At 49.7% G+C, this 22,447-nt stretch overlaps 2 protein-coding genes across 5 annotated transcripts in view; one reads left to right on the plus strand and one right to left on the minus strand.

Annotated features, from left to right (window-relative positions):
* The window catches only part of TBCD (tubulin folding cofactor D), a 196,147-nt gene that overhangs the window by 112,779 nt on the left and 60,921 nt on the right, over nucleotides 1-22,447 (minus strand). The window lies entirely within an intron of this gene.
* On the plus strand, nucleotides 1,932-12,547 carry ZNF750 (zinc finger protein 750). Its single transcript, XM_017524706.2, has 3 exons — nucleotides 1,932-2,728; nucleotides 9,363-10,970; nucleotides 11,112-12,547. Exons 2-3 carry the CDS (start codon nucleotides 9,538-9,540, stop codon nucleotides 11,848-11,850), a joined length of 2,172 nt encoding a protein of 723 aa, XP_017380195.1. The 5' UTR covers nucleotides 1,932-2,728; nucleotides 9,363-9,537; the 3' UTR covers nucleotides 11,851-12,547.

Here is a 22,447-nt window from a genome sequence, read left to right on the forward strand (position 1 = left end):
GGGGGGACTCCGCAGGCCAGGTTCGTGGTGTGGGGGGGACTCCGCAGGCCAGGTTCGTGGTGTGGGGCGGACTCCGCAGGCCAGGTTCGTGGTGTGGGGGGACTCCGCAGGCCAGGTTTGTAGTGTTGGGGAGGGACTCCGCAGGCCAGGTTCGTGGTGTGGGGGGGACTCCACAGGCCAGGTTCGTGGTGTGGGGCGGACTCCGCAGGCCAGGTGCGTGGTGTTGGGGGGACTCCGCAGGCCAGGTTTGTGGTGTTGGGGAGGGACTCCGCAGGCCAGGTGTGTGGTGTAGGGGGGGACTCCACAGGCCAGGTGTGTGGTGTGGGGGGACTCCACAGGCCAGGTTTGTGGTGTGGGGGGGACTCCACAGGCCAGGTGTGTGGTGTTGGGGGGACTCCACAGGCCAGGTGCGTGGTGTTGGGGAGGGACTCCGCAGCACCAGGACCACGGAGGAACCTGGAGGAGCAGGGACAGCAGAAAACACCTCAGACCCAAGAAGCACAGTGCCCCGCCAGAGGGAGGAAGCCCAGACTCTCCCTCATCCATGGGACAGGTCCCCAAAAAGCTCCAGATCTGTGGCACCAGAGAACTCTGGGGGTGGGGCAGGGTGGGCCTAACCCAGGGAGCACTGGAGCAGGCCTCCCTCCTGTGCAGGAGACAGGCTGACTGTCTGAGGTGCTCAGCAGAGGCCCTGGAGGCCAGGCAGCCACACTGAGGACGCAGGGAGGGCACCAGGCATGGTGCCATGCTCCTGCAGTCGTGGCCACCCGGGAGGTTGAGGCAGGAGGAGCGCCTGAGGACAGGAGTTCGAGTCCAGCCTGGGACCCCGGGTCTCAAAAAACAAACAAACACAGGGAGAGCACCCACCCCTATTCCTCCACCCCCCACTAAAAGAAAGTTATCACTAAAATCCTCAGATAAGAAAAGCTACTGTAACTACCACATGAGAACGGGGTGCTATAAAAGGAACACTCAAAACAAAACAGAACTCACGGAAGCCAAAATTAGAAAGGTGACAGAAGGGACCAGAAGGGACACTGACCATCTGCAGCCCAGCCTTCTGGAGGACTGGAACCTTCCACCTTGCTCTCTGACATCCTGAGCCACCACACAGCTGACCACCCTCCTAGGAGGCCTCTGAAGTGCTCAGTAGAGGATGATCTCAGGCTTCCAGCTGCCCCCTCCAGGACACAAGGCAGGTGAGTGAAGTTGTTCTAGACCCTCCAGACCAGTCACCTGGCCGCTTTCTCCCACTAGGCCAGCCCCGCCGGTGTGCATGAACAGAAGCAGCACTCAGCCATGCCCAAACTCCTGACAAATTATCCTGAGACAGAATAAAATGGTGCTCATTTTAAGCCATCCAGCCAGGAACCTGCTGTTTCTTGTGATGAGACTTACATAACTCTTCATAAGGTATGTGGATGTCTCATTTGGACAAAAGTCACCAAAAAAACATCCTAGTGGATCAAACGATCCTGGGCAACATGGCAAAACCCTGTCTCTACACAAAATTTGCCAGACGCGATGACTGTGCCTATAGTCCCAGCTGCTGGGGAGGCTGAGGCAGGAGGATCGCTGGAGTCCAGGAGGCTGAGGCTACAGTGAACCATGATCTTGCTACTGCTCTCCAGCTTGGGTGACAGAGACCATGTCTCAAAAAACAAAAAGCAATTAAATATGAAAGTCAAGCAAGGCCATGTAAAATCTTAAGTCTTAAGGAAAAACATTAAAAACAAAAACAAAAAAACAGCACGTCCGTCCTGGTCAGCTTGTCCCTACGCCACAGCCCCGCAGCCTCTGCCCCGCAGCCTCAGGCTCCACCACGGGCCAGCCACCAGCTCATCCCATCTGCTTCCCCAGTCCCCAAACTGATACCACATTCCTACCTTCACTAAAGCCGGGGTGACGGCCTTGGATTAAATAAGCAAGCAAGCAGTTTGGGGGAGTGGGAAGTAGAGATAAAAGCTGGCCTCCCCAAAAAAAAGCTGGCCCCAAAATTACGCGCCTCTGCAATTTAAAGTTGGGGGGTGCTTTGTGGGAGTACACAGCGGGCCCCCTCCTCTGCACGTGCACACCTTGCCGCAGCCCTTGCGGTGCCTGGGGACGGGCAAGCTCCGGCAGGTCCCTGCAGCCAGGCGCTGGGGTAAGCTGCCTCCCTGCCGGCTCAGCTCCCGAGGAGGACCAGGGACAGAGGCTCTCGGGAGCGGGGTAGAGGGTGGAAGGCACACAGACCCTACAGGGCTCACTGGACCCTTCATGGCACGGACACCATGAATGCAGTACCTGCTGCGTACATATGCTCGAGTTCTAAAGAAAAGTCTCACACGTCTTTATGGTAACGTCAAATATTAATTGGGTGTGATGAGTAGTCATCTATATTCTCACTGTGGACACACGTAAAGCCTCCGACCTGTGGCCACCCAGGCAGCACCGAAACCGCATTCACAGACAGCGGCAGAGCCTGCGAGATACTTGCTCGCAGGGTCCAGGGCTGGGGAGGCTGCCCGCAGCAGCTCGGTGGGTGCAAACACATGAATCGTAGCTGCGGGCAGGAGGAATATCAGGTGCATCTCTACGCCCTGAGGGCTCAACTCCTACACTTAAATCCCTCCCACTGGAACAGCCGGCTCCAGTTTCACCCAGCAAGCGTGAGAACAAGTACTGCTTCCTGAGCACCTCCAGCCACCGGCACCCAGACCCGGCCACATCCCAGCACTGCCCACCTCTGGTAAGTACTTACTATTTCTTTTCAAAGTCAAGTTTTCTTTTAAAACTCTTCTCAGGCATATCTAAAATACCTAGCTGAGCGCAGGGTTTGCCTGTGTCTGCTCTGCCTTGCTCTGGGCTCCGAGGATTACTGAGGATCCAGCAGGTGCACGGCTGGGATGCAGACCATGGTCACAAAACTTACAATGAGGCCGACACTTTATTCTAAGAACATGAACAAGCTTATCCAGAAATCAACTCCTTGTTCTGCCCTAAAATTCATAAAAGTTAAACCAACACAAATTCCTATTATTGCTTAACTGTTCCTAACCTTAAAAACAAACTGCAATAAATGCCACCAAGAGGGAAGGGTCACATTTACGTGTGTGTCGTGTATGAATGTCACACAGAGCTGAATCTAAAGAGATGTATGTGTGTGGTGTATGTACGTTAGACAGAGCTGAATTCAGGGTTCTTGTGTGTGGTATATGTCCATTAGGGTGAATTTAGGGTTCTATGTGTGTGGTGTATGTACATTAGGGTGAATTTAGGGTTCTATGTGTGTGGTGTATGTACATTAGGGGGAATTTAGGGTTCTATGTGTGTGGTGTATGTACATTAAGGGGAATTTAAGGTTCTATATGTGTGGTGTTTTACATTAGGGTAAATTTAGGGTTATAGATGTGTGTGGTGTACGTACATTAGGGCTGAATTTAGAGTTCTGTGTGTGTGGGGTATGTACATTAGACAGGGCTGAATTTAGGGTTCTATGTGTGTGGTGTACACTAAGGTGAATTTAGGGTTATATATGTGTGTGGTATATGTACATTAGGGCTGAATTTGGGGTTATATGTGTAAGTTGCATGTACATTAGACAGAGTTGAATTTAGGGTTGTATGTGTGGTGTGTGTACATTAGACAGGACCGAATTTTACATCCAGTTTAACTTTTAAAACTTTTAAAGTTTAAAATAAGGACTTTAGCTTACATAAATTTTAAAACTGGACATAAGCTTACAAAAACAAAACCAAACAGAAGGGGCGAAGTTTGTGTTTGGTTGTGAAGGTTCTTATGTACATACATACACAGACACAAAAAGGGCTGTATCCTTCTATGAAATTTCTCATAAACCTGACTTGGAGGGGAACAACTCTTGACCAAGCATAATCCGTCCACATTTGCTACCCGAATTTTCACTGCGCATTAGCAAGCGCCTTCCAGCGTTTCTGACCCGAGGCGGCGGCTGTGAAGTGGTGCGCGTTGGTTTACAAGCTCAGGTCTGTGACTCGGGATCTCCTGCCGAAACTAGAATAAGAGCCCCTGCTTGTTTTTCTGGATCCATCCTTCCAAATTAGACTGTCTTTTCCCCAGGTCACGGTTGTCCTGAGGTCTATCCTTCATGTTAAAGAACCGAAAGGCAGGGAGGGAGTGGCGGCCAATCTCTGGAAAAGCTCAATTGGAGTAAAACTCACAAATCTCGTTCTTGCGACATCCCAGTGTGTAGGCGACAATGGCGTGTCCTTGAGTTATGCAACAACGCCACATCACAATATTGTAATTACAGCATGCTCTTCACAACACTCCAGCCGAGGAGGCTCCTTGCCAGACAGCTGGACACCAGCAGAAGGAGCATTACAGCACAATCTCGGGGCACGGGTTAGGACACATGACAAGCATAGTTACCCAGCCGGCCACGGAAACGTCCTAGCGAGTTAAAACTATAATTACCTCCACTGTGTCCTATCAAAGTTTTTTTTTTTTTAAAGAACTCTTTCTCTTATCTATTTTTTAAAGTTCAAACTCCTTAGAAACTTGTTAAGCACACAAACCACTCACCATTACCCTAAAACTGGCAGCTGCACTGACTGTCCACACTTAGGAAGCTTTGGAGAGACAGTGCTTTAAAAACAAGACAGACACAACCCGGTGGCCAACCGAAACCACTCAGTCTTCAAAGGAGTGTCTGTGTGGGCAGCTACACCCCAACACCCAGCCCGGTGCACACCGAGCAGGAAGAGGAGTAAACTCTCAGCTCAGCGCACTTCCCCACGACATTTAAAATGCTTAGAAAGGCAGAGTGGCATCTGTAAATGTAGCAAGAAAAACTTGGTGAAAGCTCAGCTGGATCCTGAGCATGTTTTAAGCCACTGCACCCCACTGTTCTTACGGCCTTTAGGGTAGACACTGTCTACACTGGCTGCCTGGTCTGAAATAATTTGGAGAAAGAAGGCTTTGCGCTAGGCCAGGCTCAGAGGAGGTGTGCTGGAAGCGAGCACACATTAGCCAGCAGCAGGCAGGGAAGACCGTGCATGAGTATTTCAGTAACAGCCACCTTTGATCCAGATCTGGAACCTCTGTGGAATGGAATGTCCACCCTGCTAATGCTTCCTGCCGATAGCGTGGGAAATAAGACAGGGATGAGCCCCTCCTTCAGGACCACACTGAGGTCTTAGCTGCAAACCACACTAGCACTGCAGTTCTCAAATGAAAGCCAAATAATGAACGAGACTGTGCTTTTATTAATTAACTAAAATAGAAACACGCCTCCCCAAGGAGAGGAAGATGTCCAGAGCTTCTCTACCACCTTTGGAGAAAAACCGTACCTCTAAATGCAAATACAAATGACCGTACACAGCTCAAGTTCTGGGTTACACTGTTTGGGCAACACTGTTTGGAATATTAAACACCAGCAGCTGCCAGGGCACCCCGTCGGGCTGGAGAAACTGACCGGACACAGACCAAGTCAAACTTTGTGCCCACAGATGTGACCACCCGAGGTCCTGGCTGTGGGGTTTGGTTTCTTCATCCTTATAAGCCTCACTGAAGCAGGACACAGAACTCCCAGGCTGACATCATCATCATTTGAAAGCTTACAAAAGCAGCAATTTTACCCCACTTACCTTCCTGACACTATTGCAGTTTTATAGATCAGGTGAACTCCGCCCGGCTTACCTCTGAAACAGCTGTGCTCCCTGCTTTAATTAGCAAATTGTGCAAGCCTGAAAGGTCAGTTTATCCAAGGTTACTAAAACTACCGCCGAGACTCTGCTTTACACACATTCCCTTCAAGCCACGAAACTCTGAAACGCTCTCAGCCACCAGAGGCTTCCTCCCCACCATGTCACGTCTGCATACAAATTGATCAAAGAACAAAAGGGCAAATCGTTCAAAACTTTAGACAATTACATCTGACTAAAAAAAGTACATATTAATTTAAAAGCAATTATTTTCCTAATTACTATTTGGGGCAACAGCGTAACTTACAGGTAACTTGCCTCCTGTAAAGCTTTTGAGAAAATCTAACCAACACGGATTTTTTTTTCTTGTTTTTTTTTGTTTTGTTTGTTTGTTTGTTTGTTTTGCCTGAATGTGAAATAATACTGCTTCGGAAACTAAAGTCCTCGTTTTCTTAAATTCTGAGGGGATCATCTGCTCCTCTGCGTGCTTGTTTCAGGCGCTAGAGGTGGCGTTTCTATGGCCGTACCCCCAGTATCGCGAGGACGCGGCTCTCACTTCAGGAACGTTTTGCAACTGTCATCGTTTTGATCATGATGCTTCCAGCTAGTGATGAAATCATCAGTTTTCAGATCCCTGCCATAACATATCCTATACAATCATGGGAACCTGACTTGCAGAGGTTCTCACGCCTTCAGAACCAGGGAGCTCAGCGAGACGTGCCCGCACAGGCCCCACTGATCTGCCAGGCCCAGTGCTTGGCTGGAGCCAGGCACCGGCTTCTCTGCTTCCTGAAGGGAGGCAGGGAAGCTGCTTTTCACCCGGGGCAAGTCTGCCCCACAAGGTAGGGACTGAGCCCATAAAGAATTGTTTCACGTTCTTTCTTCTGACAGGGGAAATGAGAAAGAGAAAGCTATCGTGATGGGTTTAATTTCCTTGGCTTTCACCTGGGGCCTGGTAGCTTCCCTGGCAGCCCATGGGAGAGAGGGCTGAGCAGGGGTCTGAGCCCCAGGGTGTCACCTGACACCCTCCCTGGTTTGGTTACGGGGTAACAAACATCAAGTCCTCATCCAAACCCCTGCCGCACTGTCCTTGCTACACAGAAACTCTCATCACAGCGAAGGCGGCAGGTCAGCAGAGCCCCTCCTTAGTAAATCAATGTCTTAAAGAACTTAAAAGTATGTTAATAGAGGCAGTTTGTAGGGGGAAGGGTGGTTCTGTGTGTTTTTAAGAAATGTGAATAAATGAGTAGAGAAACCAGTTTGCTGAGAATAAAATCAGAGCACTTCCCTAGACTTCGGGGTGGCCATATGGAAGCCCAGCCTCCAGTCCTGCCCTGGCATGTGGGAGGAAGGACACAGGGGTACAGGGAGGAGGAGGGGGGGTCCCTCACTTCACGGACGGCTGACTCCTGGGCGCGTGCACACACGGCTCTATTCAAGGGGTGGCTTTTCATTTGACTTTAACCACCCTGATGTCTACATACTCACAGACTCAAGACCGGGCACATCTGCCCATTCCTTACAAGAAACCTGCATTTGAAACCGTTTATTAAATCATTTCCATCTAGCTGTTTTCTGAGGCAGGGTCTCACCGCGCCCAGGCTGGAGAACAATGGCATGATCACTGCTCCCTGCAGCCTCAGCCTCCTGGGCTCAAGGGATCCTCCCAACTCAGCCTCCCAACATGTGGGGTATCAGGCGTGAGCCCCCACACCCAGCCCTTCATTTAACTTTATTTTTATTCATTATTTTAATTATACTTTAAGTTCCAGAACACAATTGCAAAATGTGTAGGTCTGTCACATAGGCACACATGTGCCATGGTGTTCTGCTGCACCTGTCAACCCATCACCTAGGTTTTAAGACTACATGCGTTAGCTATGTATCCTAATGCTCTCCTTCCCCCCACCCCCCACCCCCAGACAGGCCCCAATATGTGATGTTGCCTTCCCTGTGTCCATGTGTTCTCACTGTTCAGCTCCCACTTACGAGTGACTACACGCGTGTTTCGTTTTCTGTCCCTGCGTTAGTTTGCTGAGGACAGTGGCTTCCAGCTTCATTCCTGTAAAGGACATGATCTCATTCTTTTTAATGGCTGCACAGTATTCACATGGTGTATATGCACCGCATTTTCTTTATCCAGTCTATTATTGATAGGCATTTGGGTCATTTAACTTTAAGCTGTTTGAAAATATTTAGATACTAAAGACCATTTTACATTTGTAATAGAAATTAAAAGTGCTCAGCCCTGACCCACTGTACCTCCACCCCATGCCCCCATGCTGTCTCCCAGACACCGCTGCTGCTTGGGTAGCTCCAGGCCCTGCCGCCACATGGAGAGCCCCAGACTCTCAAAGCCTTTGTTCTCGACCTTGGCTTAGGAAGCGGAGTGAGGGCCCCAGCGGTGTGCAGCGAAGCCTCTGAAGGAAACCTGGTGGGGGAAGGGAGACACAGAGACCCTCTGGAAGAATCCGGAAGGGCAGGCCAGCCCTGACATCACAGACGCAGCCCCGGTCCTGAGTCCCTGGGACCCACAGTCCCAGGACCTGAGCAGGTGTGGCCAGAGGGCTGGACCCACTCCCTAAAGGTTAAAGGACAGGGCAGCTTCCTCCCATGACCAACCAACTCTAAAGCAGACACACTCTAGTCTCCTCTCAGGTATAAGTATGGCAAAGCTTTGGTTCTGCCATTTGGAGGTGCAGCTGGATGGGCAGGGGCTGCTGGCCACGCCTCGTGGCCAGCAGGAACAGGGTGACCGTGAAAGCACATCCCACAATGCTGGTGTCACTCACGGGATGTACAAATTCACCCCGACAGTATTTCAACCATTTAGGTCAACATAAATACAGCATTTATATTCACATCTGAGGCCTAAATGGTGCTTAATGACAAAGCTGACTTTAGAAGCAGTAGGGTGGAGTCCTGTGTTTGAATGTTCCTCATTTTTAAATAACCACACGTAGAACACACCAACAGCATGGCTGAAGAGGGCAGAACGGCTGAAGTGCTTAGGGATCAGCCCCAAGAGAGGCAAGGAGCGCCCCTGGTCTCGGGCTCCGCAGACCGACAGCAGGGCACTTAGGCGAGCTCCCGGCATGCTGCACTTGGGTGAGCCCCCGGCCGGCAGGCAGAGGCAGGCAGGTGGTGGCCCTGTGCAAAAGTGAGGGAGCACTCTGCGACTACGGGGTGCATGTCAAGGGGAAACGGCCCCAAATCCGTTTGCATTTAACATGACAGTATGGGCAATCACACTGCCACTGTTTCAAGCATGTGACCCCTGGAGCAGAGTCGGGCAGCACTGGGACAGTATGCTCTCCACACCCTGGAAGGGGGCTCAGCATCCTCAGTCCCCACAGGGTGCCCTCAAGTAAAGGTCCAGGTCACAGGGTAAGAGTTCCCAAAATTCAAAGACTTACAGGCATTCTCAGAACAGACACACACCACACTCCACCTCTAGGCCCCAAGGCGACTCTTTCAGATCAGGCTCAGAAAACAGAAAACATGGTGGGAAGTTGGCAGCCGGGTTACCAAGGGCAGGGCTGCTTCTGTGACCGGCAGCCACTCCCCTCAGGAGCGGGCAGTCTCAGCCCTTTGGAGGCTCTGCTTCAGGGCTCCTGCGGCTCTGGGGCAAGCTGAGGCCGGCTTCTCGCCGACCCCTCACCCGCCACTCTGACACCAAGACTCTGTTCTTTGTTGCAGCTCCTAGATGACGGAGGCTCTTGCTAGGCCCTCGGCACAGAGAGCTGGCTTCCGATAGGCGTGCTCGAAAAAGAAAGGAAAGCGAGAGGTGCCTCTTCAAAAGCCACGGAGTCCACGAGGCGTCGGCAGTGACCACGCCACTGAGACGGTCAGAGTCTGAGGCATAAGGAGGAAAATGAGTCTCCTCAAAGAGCGGAAGCCAAAAAAGCCACATTACATCCCACGGCCTCCAGGAAAGCCCTTCAAGTACAAATGCTTCCAGTGCCCCTTCACTTGCAACGAGAAGTCACATCTTTTCAATCACATGAAGTACGGTCTCTGTAAAAACTCCATTACTTTAGTATCAGAGCAGGATCGAGTTCCCAAGTGCCCTAAATCTAACTCACTAGACCCTAAGCAAACCAACCAGCCCGATGCCACAGCAAAGCCAGCCTCTTCCAAGTCTGTCGCAAACGAACTCTCCGCCTTCAACTTGAAGCTTCAGCACAGCTCTTCCAGGGAAGACATCAAGGAAAACCTGGAGCTACAGGCCCGGGGGACCCCCAGGTGCCCGGGACAGAAGCCAGCCCTCCACCGGGAATCGGCGTGTGGGAGCCCAGCTCCGGAAGCCGCCCTCGGCGCCCAGCCTGCTCTGGAAGGCGCAGCTCGGCCTTCTGCATTTGTTCCAGTCGGCGAGCACAGACTCAAAGGGCCAGACAACGCCGAGGCGCCCGAGATCCTGGCTTTACCCAACCCCGCGGCCAAGGCCACCCCCTTCCACACCAAGTCTGCCTTCCACGCTCCTGGCTACCCCTGGAAAGCTGGCTCACCTTTCCTCCCACCAGAGTTTCCACATAAAATTTCATCTACAAAGGGGCTTGGGGCCATTTCTCCTTACATGCACCCCACGATCCCAGAGTACCCACCCCACTTTTACACAGAGCATGGGCTGGCCAGCATCTACTCACCTTACCTGCTGGCTGGGAGCTCGCCCGAGTGTGACGCACCCCTGCTGTCGGTCTACGGAGCCCAGGACCCAAGACACTTCCTGCCTCACCCGGGGCCAGTCCCCAAGCACCTCACTCCATCTCCAACATACGATCATTACAGGTTTTTCCAACAGTATCACTCTAATCTGCCACTTCCTTACGGATTTTACAGGCCAGAGTCTGCGTTTTCCTCCTATGCTCTCAGACTCCCGCCCGTCACTGGCCTCACCCGAGATCACAGCTCTCACCTGCTTGAAGAAGCCACCCTGGTCTATCCAGCCTCGAGTCCGTTCAAGCTAAACCCTTCAGACCCCAACAGAAAACACGTCGAGTTTGAAAGTCCAATTCCGGAGGCGAAAGATTCCTCCAAGGCTGGGCAGAGGGACACAGAAGGGTCCAAAATGAGCCCCCGCGCAGGGAGCGCAGCCACAGGCTCCCCAGGGAGGCCAAGCCCCACCAACTTCACGCAGACGAGCCAGACCTGCGAAGGCCTGTGCGACCTCTCCAACAAGGCAGCCTCCGCTGTGCTGGGAAGACTCTGCCAGCCAGAGCAAAGCCTCACAGCCTTCAAGCCTGTCAAGAAAAGCACAGACTGCCTACATGCTGAGGCTCCTGAGACCAGAGCGGAGTCTCCAATAAGGTAAGAAGCTGTCATGTTTAAAACCTGCAGGGGGATGTTTCTGGTTGGGTTGCATGAGCCAGGTCTACACTTGCTCAAGCTGCTTCACACAGTTGCTTTTCTAAGCAAGCTCCTACTAAGCTTTCTCTTGGCTTCTTCTAGCCTCAATGCTGGGAATGGAGAGCCTCCCGCTCAGACAGGAAGCACCTCTCTCGTCTTGGAGGCCACGCCTTCCAGTCCAGAGGACAGCTCCAGGATGGGCCCCCTCAACCTCTCCAAGAAATCAGAGATGAAGCCGGTAGACACCCACAAACTCATGTACCAAGGCAGCCCCCAGGCAGAACCCACCAGCTTCTCCGAGCTGCAGGACCTTCCTCTCAATCTCTCGGTGAAGGACCCCTGTAACACCCAGGCCCCGAGGCCGCCCTTCCCCAGTCGACCACGAGCTGCAGAACCAGCTGCTGCTGCTGCTCCAAAAAAGACTGGGACAGAAGGTTCCGAAGATGGGCCTGACCACCCTGAGACCAGGCCGGAAAGCCTCGACAGTGACGAGGCCCCACTCACAGGCCCCGGCGAAGAGGCCACAGCCACATGCACAGTGGACAGCAGCGAGGAGCAGAAGCAGACAGCGGCCGTGGCCCTGTGCCAGCTGGCAGCCTACAGCCCTGGTAACGTCCGGGTAGGCGACGGGGACACTGCGGCCCCAGAGCCTGCCTGCCAGCAAGACACACCTACACTCAGCTCCATGGAGAGCCAAGAGGCCCAGTGTGACCTCAGACCCAAAGGACAAAAGAGGACAAGTCAAAGAGATGCTGGAAAATCCCAGCAAGGAGCTAAGAAGGCGAAGCTGCAGGACACGGCGAGGGTGTTCACGCTGCGGAGAAGGGCCCGGGTGTCCTAACGCCGCGCTCACACACGTGCTCAGAGCCAGGGCCACACCAAGCCTTCCACGGCAGCGCGCAGCACCACATCTGAACTGGCACTTCCACATTTTTACAAATGCAGCTTCCTCCTTCTTCTCAAAAAAAAAATAAAAAAAAACCTCAATTCAGTTCAGTTTTAATAAATATTAAGCATGAACATTAAAACGTGCTTCTACTTTTGGTTGTAAAAACATCTGAATGACTATAAGACTGATAAGTACTTTGAAGTGTAATCCATCTTACAGAAAATCTTTTATAAATGTTTCCTTATAAATGTCTTAGCATTAGAACAAATGGTTTTTACTGTTTTTCTATTAGCTCTAGCTGCATATTTGAAGTAAATGACAATTACTGGAAAAAGGGTCAGAAAAAACATTTTCAGTGCTAGCATGAAAGTGCCGTTTACTAAAAAAATGTGATTTGTTATAACTAAATAACACACAAATATCACAAGGCTATTTATACAAATAATTTATTTCCACTAGGGAAAGCGTATTACTGGTGACGGTATTATCAATTTATTCTACTTGCTTATAATGTTACAGTGAATGTTCTGGCTTACTCTGCCTCATTTTCCACACCCCAAATGATGTGTATGTTCCTAATTTTCAAATAAACTCATATGAACCATAAGGGCACATAAAATGAAGATAAACATAAACCTGTTACCCTTTAGAATATTTTTCCGTAATACTCCATGAAAAAGAGTTGACTGAGAAGGTGGCGATTAGCCTGTGAAAAGGGCATATCTGCGGGCACGTGTGCGCACATGCAATCAAGTGGGTGCACACGTGTGCACATCTGCGGGCGCATATGTGCATTCAATTGTGTGGGTGTGCGCATGTGCACATCTGAAGGCACACGTGTGCGTAATCTATCATGTGGGTGTGCATATCTGGGCGTGCGCACAATCTATCGTGTGGGTGTGTGCATGTGCACATCTGTGGGTGTGCACGTTTGTGGGTGTGCACGTGCTATCTGCAAGTGTGTGGGGGGGCTTATCTGTGGGTATGCGCATGTGCCTATCTGCACATGCAGATAGGGTGTGCACTTCTGCATCTGTGCATGTGTGAGCATGGGAGTGTGCACGCGGGTGTAAATTAGTGGTCAAGGACAGGCATGTGCAAGCACACCAGGGCTACTCAAAGGCCATCCGTAGGGTCCTCAGGCTTCAGAGCACTTTAGGAGCGTGGGCCAGGCTTCCGGAGCCTCAGCCCCTACAGCTCTGCCTGAGAAAGGGTTGCCTCCATACCCCCAGTCCCCTCTCACAACCGTCCTTTCTCTCACTTTTCAACAGAGGCAACCTCTCACCCAGCACACTGGAAACCAGGCAGTGGGTGCTGACGATGGGAACTGCTCCCGTGACTGGGAAATGCCTCCTCAATTCAGATGGCTGTCAACGGGTCACTTTCACGGGACTGAGGCCGCCCCGCTGAAGCTGCTCAGTGACGGAGCACAGAGGTCGGGTGCAAGCTTGGAAAAAGTTGAAACACCAGCATTGCTAAGGCAAAATTTCTGCCATTCCTAGCTACTTACTTGTAAGACTTCTTAGCACTTAAAACTAAAAGTAAAAATAGGGGCTGGGCATGGTGGCTCACAGCTGTAATCCCTGCACATTGAGAGGCCAAAGAGGGTGGACTGCTTGAGGTCAGGAGTTTGGGACCAACCTGGGCAACATGGCAAAACCCCATCTCAACTACAAATAAAAAATTAGCCACGTGTAGGGGCACATGACTGCAGTCCCAGCTACTGGGGAGGCTACAGCCGGGGGGTAGCTTGAGCCCAGGAGGCAGAGGTTGCAGTGAGCCATGATCACAGCACTGCACTCCAGCCTGGATGACAGAGCAAGACTCTTTCTCAAAAAATAAAAATAAAAAGTAAAAATGAAAACAGTACTGTTGCAGAACCTTAAATTATTCTGGTTAAAAGCATGGCCCTGGCCAGGCACGGTGGCACACACCTGTGATACCGGCACTTTGTGAGGCTGAGGTAAGAGCACTGCTTGAGTCACGGAATTCAAGAACAGGCTGGGCAACATAGGGACCCCATCCCTACAAAAAACACACAGATTAGCTGAGCAACGTGGTGTTTGCCTGTAGTCCCAGCAACTTGAGAGGCTGAGGCAGGAGGACTGCTTGAGCCCAGGAGGTCAAGACTGCAAGGAGCTGAGATTATACAACTTCACTCCAGCCTGGGCGGCAGAGCGAGAACCATCTCAAAAAAAAAAAGCTTGACTCACCAAAAGATAAACTAAACAGCTATCTTATTAACAGCTAAATTTCAATAAAATGCTATTTTATGTTGTTTTGGCCAACTCTGCACTAATAATTTTTTAAAACCCAATCTAGAAAACCTTTGAAATCATCAGCATCTTCAGTTTAAGTGAGCTTTGTTACACCACTGTCAGGCACCCATCATAAAGCCGTTTTTCAGTTTGTTTGGGAAAGAGCCAAGTGGGATTTATGCAGATTCACTTGTAAATGCTGGATTGGGGACTTTTGTGCAAGTTTTCTCAAATAAAGGCTAGCAGAAACCATTTTAGGTGTAAAAGAAAACAATTAGCATCTTACGACCATACAAAATGTAAAAGTTGAAGTTTACGTTCATGTTATTTTCTTTTATAGCAGATAAATGATGGAGAGATCAATAAAAATTCTTAGGCACAGAAATACATTACGTTAGGGTAAAATGCTGGGAAAGAAGTATATGGAAATATGGGCTCAAGAAGAAAAAGTAAAATTTCTGTGAGAGAAAAACTTGCCTATGAATTGTTTTTTAGACAGGGTCTCGCTCTGTGGCCCAGGCTGGGTGCAGTGGCACCTGCACAGCTCACTGCAGCCTCGACCTTCCTAGGCTCAAGTAATCCTCCCACCTCAGCCTCCCAAAGTACTAGGATTACAAGTGTGACACACGGCGCCCAGTCCTGTGAAATTTTTAATGGAGAATGGTAGATTATTCTACCTAGATGTCCTGGATTTATTTAGATGAGGGATGCAATCGTTTTATTTTAAAATGACAATACTCAGTATGGCAAATGGTTATTTGCAACGCGTTAGATTTATATAAAACTTCTAAGAAGGATTCCAAAGGGGTATCTGAGGCCACTGCCTCGAGCTGTCCCTAAAGCAGCAGCAACGGCACCAGCAAGCCCCCAGCCCTGCCGGTCCCCCGCCTCTAACCGCCACTACACCAACCCAAGGGGCACACAGTCAGATGCAGAACCATAAACACAGGCACAGTGCTGACTAGCACGCGGGACTTCTGTTTATATACACCAATATGTTCTGGCGAAGAACAAAAATACTACACCTCCAGCTTTCCAGAAACTAAACAGCCACGTGGGGAGCAGTGACGAGCCATCACATGCTGCAGTCCACAATGAGACCCAAAGCCTCACACGCTGCAGACAAGGAGCTCTTATGCCACACCCCCAAGAACACAGCCCTTGGTGTCAAGGGCCCAAAATCCTGAGAACACCATTTGATCGCTCAACAAAAAGCACCAGGAATCATCTTAAACGACAAACAGGAAGCAGCGGGGGTAGCTGAGCGCCTCCTGCCACAGTGCAGCGTGGGGAGCTACGCCTGGCACAACGGCTGCGGCACAGGCTACGCGTGCCTGATGCACAGAGACCCGTACCCCCCAACACAATCTCTCCAAAGGCCATTTGCAATCGCTCATCCGTTGCAACCAGGATAAGCCCTTTGTGTCTATCTTTAAAAGGAAAACAGACTCCGAGAACTTTCAAGCAAAAAAAAAAAAAAAAAAAAGACCTATTTTTTAACTATACTACTTTTCTGCATTTATGCATGAAGCAACTTAAGAGCTAAACACTTCAAATTTTTGCATACAAAAAGTTGAACATAGAATTACCACATGACCCAGTAATTTCACTTCTGGGTATATACCCAAAGGAACTAAAAAAAAAAAAAAAGGGGGGGTCTCAGGCAGGTACCTGTATCCATGTCCATAGCAGCATTATTCACAATACCCAGAAGGCGGAAACAACCCAAGCATCCATTGATGAATGAATTAATCAAGAAAATATGGCCAGGTGCAGTGGTGCACACCTGATATCACAGCTCTCAGGAGGCTGAGGCACAAGGGTCACTAGAGCCCAGGATTTCAAAGCTGTAGTGCACTACGTCTGGGCCTGTGAATAGCCATTGCACTTCAGCCTGGACAACATAGTGAGACCCCATCTTTAAAAAAATAAATAAAGATATGGTATGTCCATACAATGAAACATTATTCAGCCTTTAAAAGAAAGAAAACTCTAGGCAGGGCACAGTGGCTCACGCCTGTAATCCCAGCACTTTGGGAGGCCAAGGCAGGGGAATCACAAGGTCAGGAGTTCGAGACCAGCCTGGCCAATATTGTGAAACGCTGTCTCTACTAAAAATACAAAAATTAGCCAGGCGTGGTGGTGGGAGGCTGAGGCAGGAGAATCACTTGAACCTGGGGGGTGGAGGTTGCCGTGAGCCGAGATCATGCCACTGCACTCCAGCCTGGGGGCGACAGAGCGAGACTTCATCTCAAAATAAAAAAATTAAAAAAAAAAAAAAAGAAAATTCTGATACATGTTACAACATGGATTAACCTCGAAAACATGATGCTAAATAAAATAAGCCAGACACAAAAGGCCAAATATTGTACATTTCCACTTATACAAGAACTCTAAAACACGCAGTCCTGTTTCAAGCAGAAAGTAGAGTTACCAAGAGTTGAATGGGAGAAGAATCAGGGGTGAGTTACTTCTTAATCTGGGGTGATGAGAAGTTTTGGAACCAGGCAATGGTGATGGTTAAACAAAAGTATGACTGTAATTAATGCCACTGGATTCACATGTTTAACAACAATTAAAATAGCAAATTTTTGTTAAATATATTTTACCACAGCTTTCTAAGTAATAACGTCCTAAAAACCTTGGAATTACGTATATTTAAATGGGTAAATTATATGGTAGGCAAATTACATATCAATAAAGCTGGGAAAGAAATAAAGGATCCTTGAATTCACATGTGAGAGAAGACACTGACGACACCCTTTCTAAACGGTCTTAACAGGCCCACCGCCGTCTGTCCCCACCAGCGTTCACGTTCGGACAAAGTGCCACATTCCGTAGGGAGGGAGGGAGAGCGGGGTGGAGTAAAACACGAAGCACACACTTCACTCGAGGAAAAACCACTTTAATACCAAAAACCGAACGATCGGTCCATGTACAAAGTCAAAGATGCCTCATGCTTTTTGTTTTCCTGAAAACCTGAAAGCTTAAAAGTATACCGAGATTTAAAAAGCAGACGAAAACGTGGGGAACTGGACACCAGGGCTGTGTCAGTACGTGCTCGGAGCCGCCCTCTCCCAGGCCCCCTGCTCACCTGGGAACTGAGGTACACAGGCCAGCAGGGGACAGCAGGGTCAGGCCAGGCCATGGCCAGGGCTGGACGGATGGCAGGGCACCCCACAGGAGCCTGAGCCAGCCTTGGCACTAGGCCCCACGGCTCCATCTGGGAGGGAACGCCCTGTCTCTAGACCTCAGCTGGAGCTGCTCTCCTGGATCACCTTCACCTCTGTGCTCCAGAGCCTGTGAGGAAACTCTGGTCCTCCACCCCTTCCTCCTCTCAGACTCGGACCCTCCTCCTATAAAGCACCCCTTCTGAAGGAGCCTCCCACCATCAGCTTCCTCCCTCCATGTCAGCTGCGTCCTCTCCTCTTCTCCACCTCCCCATGCCCGTGAGCCTGGGAGCCCAGTTCCAGCTTCATCCACTCACCTGCCTTATCTCGCTCCCTCCTGTGCCAGCTCTCACCCAATCCATGACCGTGTAGACCATTTCTGTGTGGAAGGCTCTAAAATGTCACTCACTGTCCTCCTTACTATCTCACCCTGTTTCACTTAGTAGAACAGTAAATTCATTGAGTTCAGAGTCCTTCCTTTTCTCCTCCTTCATAGGTATGGTCTCAATCCGAACCATGTAACGCTGTGGTGGCTCCCAAACAGCCGCGCTGTTCCATTCCTTCCCACTGTGCTACAGCATCTTCTCCCATTTCCGATTTTGTGTTGCGTAATTTCCAAACCCCCACTGTGTTCCTGAAGCCCCTCCGGGTTCGGGTCCCAGGAATTTTTCTGTGCCTGTTCTTCTGCTCTTCGGCCGTCACAGCTCGTGGCAGCCTCCGTTCCTCTTTCTAAGATGCTGCGGCCAGGTGTCCATCCTGCTTGGCTCCTTCAGGGTGGCAGCTCTCAGTGTCAATGTCACCCCCAAGGTCTTCCCCAAGTCTTATTCAAGGCACTTGCTGGCCCACCACTGTGGATCTCACTGCCCTCTCTGCTTTCTGAACGGCTTTATCTGTTCTTGGAAACTGCCCCTTCTTTGATTTGTTCCCTTGTTTAACACCTGCATCCCCCTCCAGGCCTTGTCCTTCACCGCCACAGACACGCTGTGTTCTGATCTCCATTGCCAAGAGCGGCGGGCGCCAATCGCATTTGTTATAGGAAGGACTTGCAGCATTTTCGTTATCCACAGAGAAAAAAAAAAGTTTCTTTCAGAAGCCAGAAAAGACAGTCCACAGGTGGGAATTAATCTACTGAATGACACTTTTAACAAGACCCCAGGGCAGACGCAGCAACATCTTCACAAGATGCTGCTTGTACGTCTTCGATGAGTGCTGAGGGCATGTGCTCCAATGCCACTTCATACATTCTTCAACATTTATAAAATTTATATAAATTTATACAATCTGGTTCATTAAAAATTTTTCAAAATTTATAAAAATGTATTAAAATTTTTTTGAAAATCTCACTTTAAATAAGAGTTAGGCAGCCTGTATTTCCAACATATAGGGCTTACCACCTGGTGCAGGTTCACAGGGACCCAGCCTTCTAGCAGTAAAATAAACATGCTCTCCATCCTTCAGAAAACAGAAGGAAGGTTAAGATGGTCTTCTCTGCAGCTGTGGGACACTAGACAATTATACTTTGTAGGACATGGGCGTGACAGATTGCACCTGCTGAGGGAAGGGATGGGCCTCCTTGAGCAAGGGCAGCGAAAGACCCCAGCCTGAGGACTGCAAGGGGAGCAGGCATGAAAAAAAGCTTTGTAAATGCTAATTTAACAGAGGCCTGCTTCAGCCACACAGTGTGTATAAACAGACCTATGCCACCAACACAGCCCTCAAATCTGTTATTTGAGAAACACACATGCAAAAGTTTCTTCCATTTTATGCTTTAAAGCAAAGGTTAAATGCTGGGAAGCAAGTGTGAGCCACTGTGCTCAGCCTTAGACAAAGACTTTAAATTAACTGCCTTAAATATGCTCACAGATCTCAAGAAAACAGTGGACAAATTTGGAAGGCCAAGGTGGGTGGATCACGAGATCAGGAGTTCAAGACCAGCCTAATGAACGTAGTGAAACCCCATCTCTACTAAAAAAAATAACAAAAAAATTAGCCAGGCATGGTTGTGGGCACATGTAATCCCTGCTGAGGCAGGAGAATTGCTTGAACCCAGAAGGCAGAAGTTGCAGTGAGCCAAGGTCGTGCCAGCCTGGGCAACAAAGTGACACTCCATATCAAAAAAAAAAAGAAAAGAAAACTGTGGACAAAGCACTAAAGGAGATCAAGAGAACAACAGCTAAGCTAACATGGAATGTTGATAAGGAAACAGAAATAAAAAGAGGCTGAGCACAGTGGCTCATGCCTATAATCCCAGCACATTGGGAGGCCAAGGCAGGAAGATCACTTGAGTCCAAGAATTTGACAGCAGCCTGGACAATAAGGTGAGATCCTGTTTCTACAAATTTTATTTTTATTAGTCAGGTGTAGCGGAGCAGGCCTGTAGTCTCAGCTACTCAGGAGGCTGAGGCGGGAACTGCTTGGCACCGGGAGGCTGAGGATGTGGTAAGCCATGATCCTACCACTGCGCTCCAGCCAAGGCGACAGAGCAAGACCCTGTCTCAAAAAGAAGTCATTACAAGAGAAACTAAAGAAAAGTTCTGGAACTGAGGACTCGAGCTAAAATGAGTGCAGAACCTAAGAAACTCACAGGGCACCGTCAAGCGTACCAACACATGTATTAACATGACAGGAGTCCCACAGGGAGAGGAAAGAAAGGGGCAGCAAAAATACCTGAAGAAATAATGACTGAAAATTTCCCAAGTTTGATAAAAGACATGAATCCACACATCCAAGAAGCTCAGAAAAACACCAAATGCTAGTTATTACGCAAGTCAGCATGTGCAATTCTCCATCCAATAAGGATAGCAAGGAAAATAGGATTCATACAAAATGTCCAGAGAGATCAGAACACTTGACATTTTTCAAAAAGCAATATACTAATAAAAACCACAAAATGCATAATTAGGAGCACATGTATACATTTTACCAAAATAGTACCGTTGGCTTGGTGTAGTAGCTCACGCCGGTAACCCAGCACTTTGGGATGCTGAGACAGGCAGATCACTTGAGGTCAGGAGTTTAAGACCAGCCTGGCCAACATGGTGAAACCTTGTCTCCACTAAGAACACAAAACTCAGCCAGGCATGGTGGTGCAAGCCTGTAATCCCAGCTACTTGGGAGGCTGAGGCATGAGAATCGCTTGAACCCGGGAGATGAATTGCAGTGAGCTGAGATGGCGCCACTGCACTCCAGCCTGAGGGACAGAGCAAGACTGTAAACAAAATAAAAAGTGCAATTAAACCAAATACATCCCACCTGTGCTTGCTGTACGCAACAGAGGAAATCGTATGGCTCACAAACGTTACTGAGCTTACTCATGCTCAGCAGTACCCACCTCCTCCTGCCACAGCAGCAGAGGGTTTCAAAGAGGAGACACAGAAAAGATGAAAGGACCTACGCCAGAGCCCCTCCAGAGAAGTCCTGGAATTTGGATCACCTAAAATAAAGACCAGGCAGCCCTTTAACAATGGTCCTCAAACAGAGGTGATGGCACAGAAAAGAACCTGGCCACTGTCCACAGACCGCTTGAGTGCAGTGGTGCGACCAGGACTCACGGCAGCCTCAGCCTCCTGGGCTCAGGCAATTCTCCCACCTGAGCCTCCTGAGTAGCTGGGACAACAGGCATACTCCACTGCACCAGACTACATTTTTTTAAAAAAATTTTTGCAGAAACAGGATCTCACTTTGTTGCCCTGACTGCTTTCAAATTCTTTTAAAAACGAGCTGAGTGTGATGCTATGCAGAGTCAGAGACCAAGAAATAGGCTTACAAGCACAACCAATGGGGACTGCGTGTGTGTGTGTGTGTGTGTGTGTGTGTGTGCGCGCGTGCGCACTGTATGTGTACAGAGGAAGCAGCAGCACTCCCTAAAAAGTAACCCGGAGAAAATGTGACGCTTCTTTCCTGAGCGCCCCTGTCCAATGCGCAGAGTCCCGTATTCAGAGGACTAAGGACAAAAAGACCCAGGGTGCCTTCAAGGCAAACAGCACATCACTGCCTGCCCACCTGACTTCCCCAGTTCTGCTTCTTCCTCCGTTAGCACCACCAACAAAGCCCTACATTTCCTCCAAGTCAGACAGAAGTTTTCGTCATCAGACATGCTCATCTATATTGTCTTTCTGGAACATTTATTTGCCAAGCATTTGTTTTCGCTTTTTTTTTATTATTATTATTATTTTTATTTTTTGAGACACGGTCTCGCTCTGTCACCCAGGCTGGAGTTCAGTGGTGCGATCTTGGCTCACTGCAATCTCCGCCTCCCAGGTTCAAGAGATTCTTCCGCCTCCGCCTCCCGAGTAGCTGGGACAGGCATGCACCACCACACCCAGCTAATTTTCTGTTTTTAGTAGAGACAGGTGTTCACCATGTTAGCCAGGCTGGTCTCGAACTCCTGGCCTCAGGTGATCTCCCCACCTCAGCCTCTCCAAGTGCTGGGATTACAGGTGTGAGCCACCATGCCAAGCCTGTTTTCGCTTTTCAAACTAAACTGACAGAGAACCACAGTAACTCTCCTGTGTGACAGGAGGTGCAGGGACTGGTCAGCCATGCAACATGGAGGAGGCCGAAGGGCTGAGCCTGAGCTATGACTCCAAAAAGACCTCCTGGCTCCCACAGCTGCAGTGTTTGTGTGCCTGTTTGTTTAGAGATGGGGTCTCACTACATTGTCTAGGCTGGTCTCAAACTCCTGGGCTCAAGTGATCCTTCTGCTGTCTTGGCCTCCCAAGAGACTAGGACTACAGGCACCACCACGGCACCCGGCTCGCAGCGATAGCTTCAAACAAATGAGACGGCTCTCAGAGGAAGAGTGTGAGGTCTAAACCAAAAACAGAAAGTATGCTGCAAACACTCAACAAATGTCAGCCCTGTCACCTCCCAAGTCAGCTCCAAAACAGGATCTCCTTCACTCTGCCTAAAATGACCCTTGCCATGCCCCGAGACAGCACAGCTGCTCCATGTCCCACCAGGTACAGAATGGAGGCTGCAAACAGGGTTCAGCTCACACGGAGAGCCCCGCGAGGCAGGAGGGTTGAGCTCACATGGAGGGCACCCCAGGGAGGAGGGTTCAGCTCACACGGAGGGCACCACCAGGGAGGAGGGCTGAGCTCACATGAAGGGCACCACCAG

The sequence above is a fragment of the Cebus imitator genome, unplaced genomic scaffold (genome assembly GCF_001604975.1).
Source record: "Cebus imitator isolate Cc_AM_T3 unplaced genomic scaffold, Cebus_imitator-1.0 Scaffold36, whole genome shotgun sequence".
NCBI lineage: Eukaryota > Metazoa > Chordata > Mammalia > Primates > Cebidae > Cebus > Cebus imitator.

Bases quoted from the DNA above. Each gene is read 5' to 3' on its own strand.
- ZNF750 (XM_017524706.2), top strand. From the start codon at position 9,538: ATGAGTCTCCTCAAAGAGCGGAAGCCAAAAAAGCCACATTACATCCCA. The intron at 10,971-11,111 runs GTAAGAAGCTGT...GGCTTCTTCTAG, and splicing joins AGAGCGGAGTCTCCAATAAG to CCTCAATGCTGGGAATGGAG.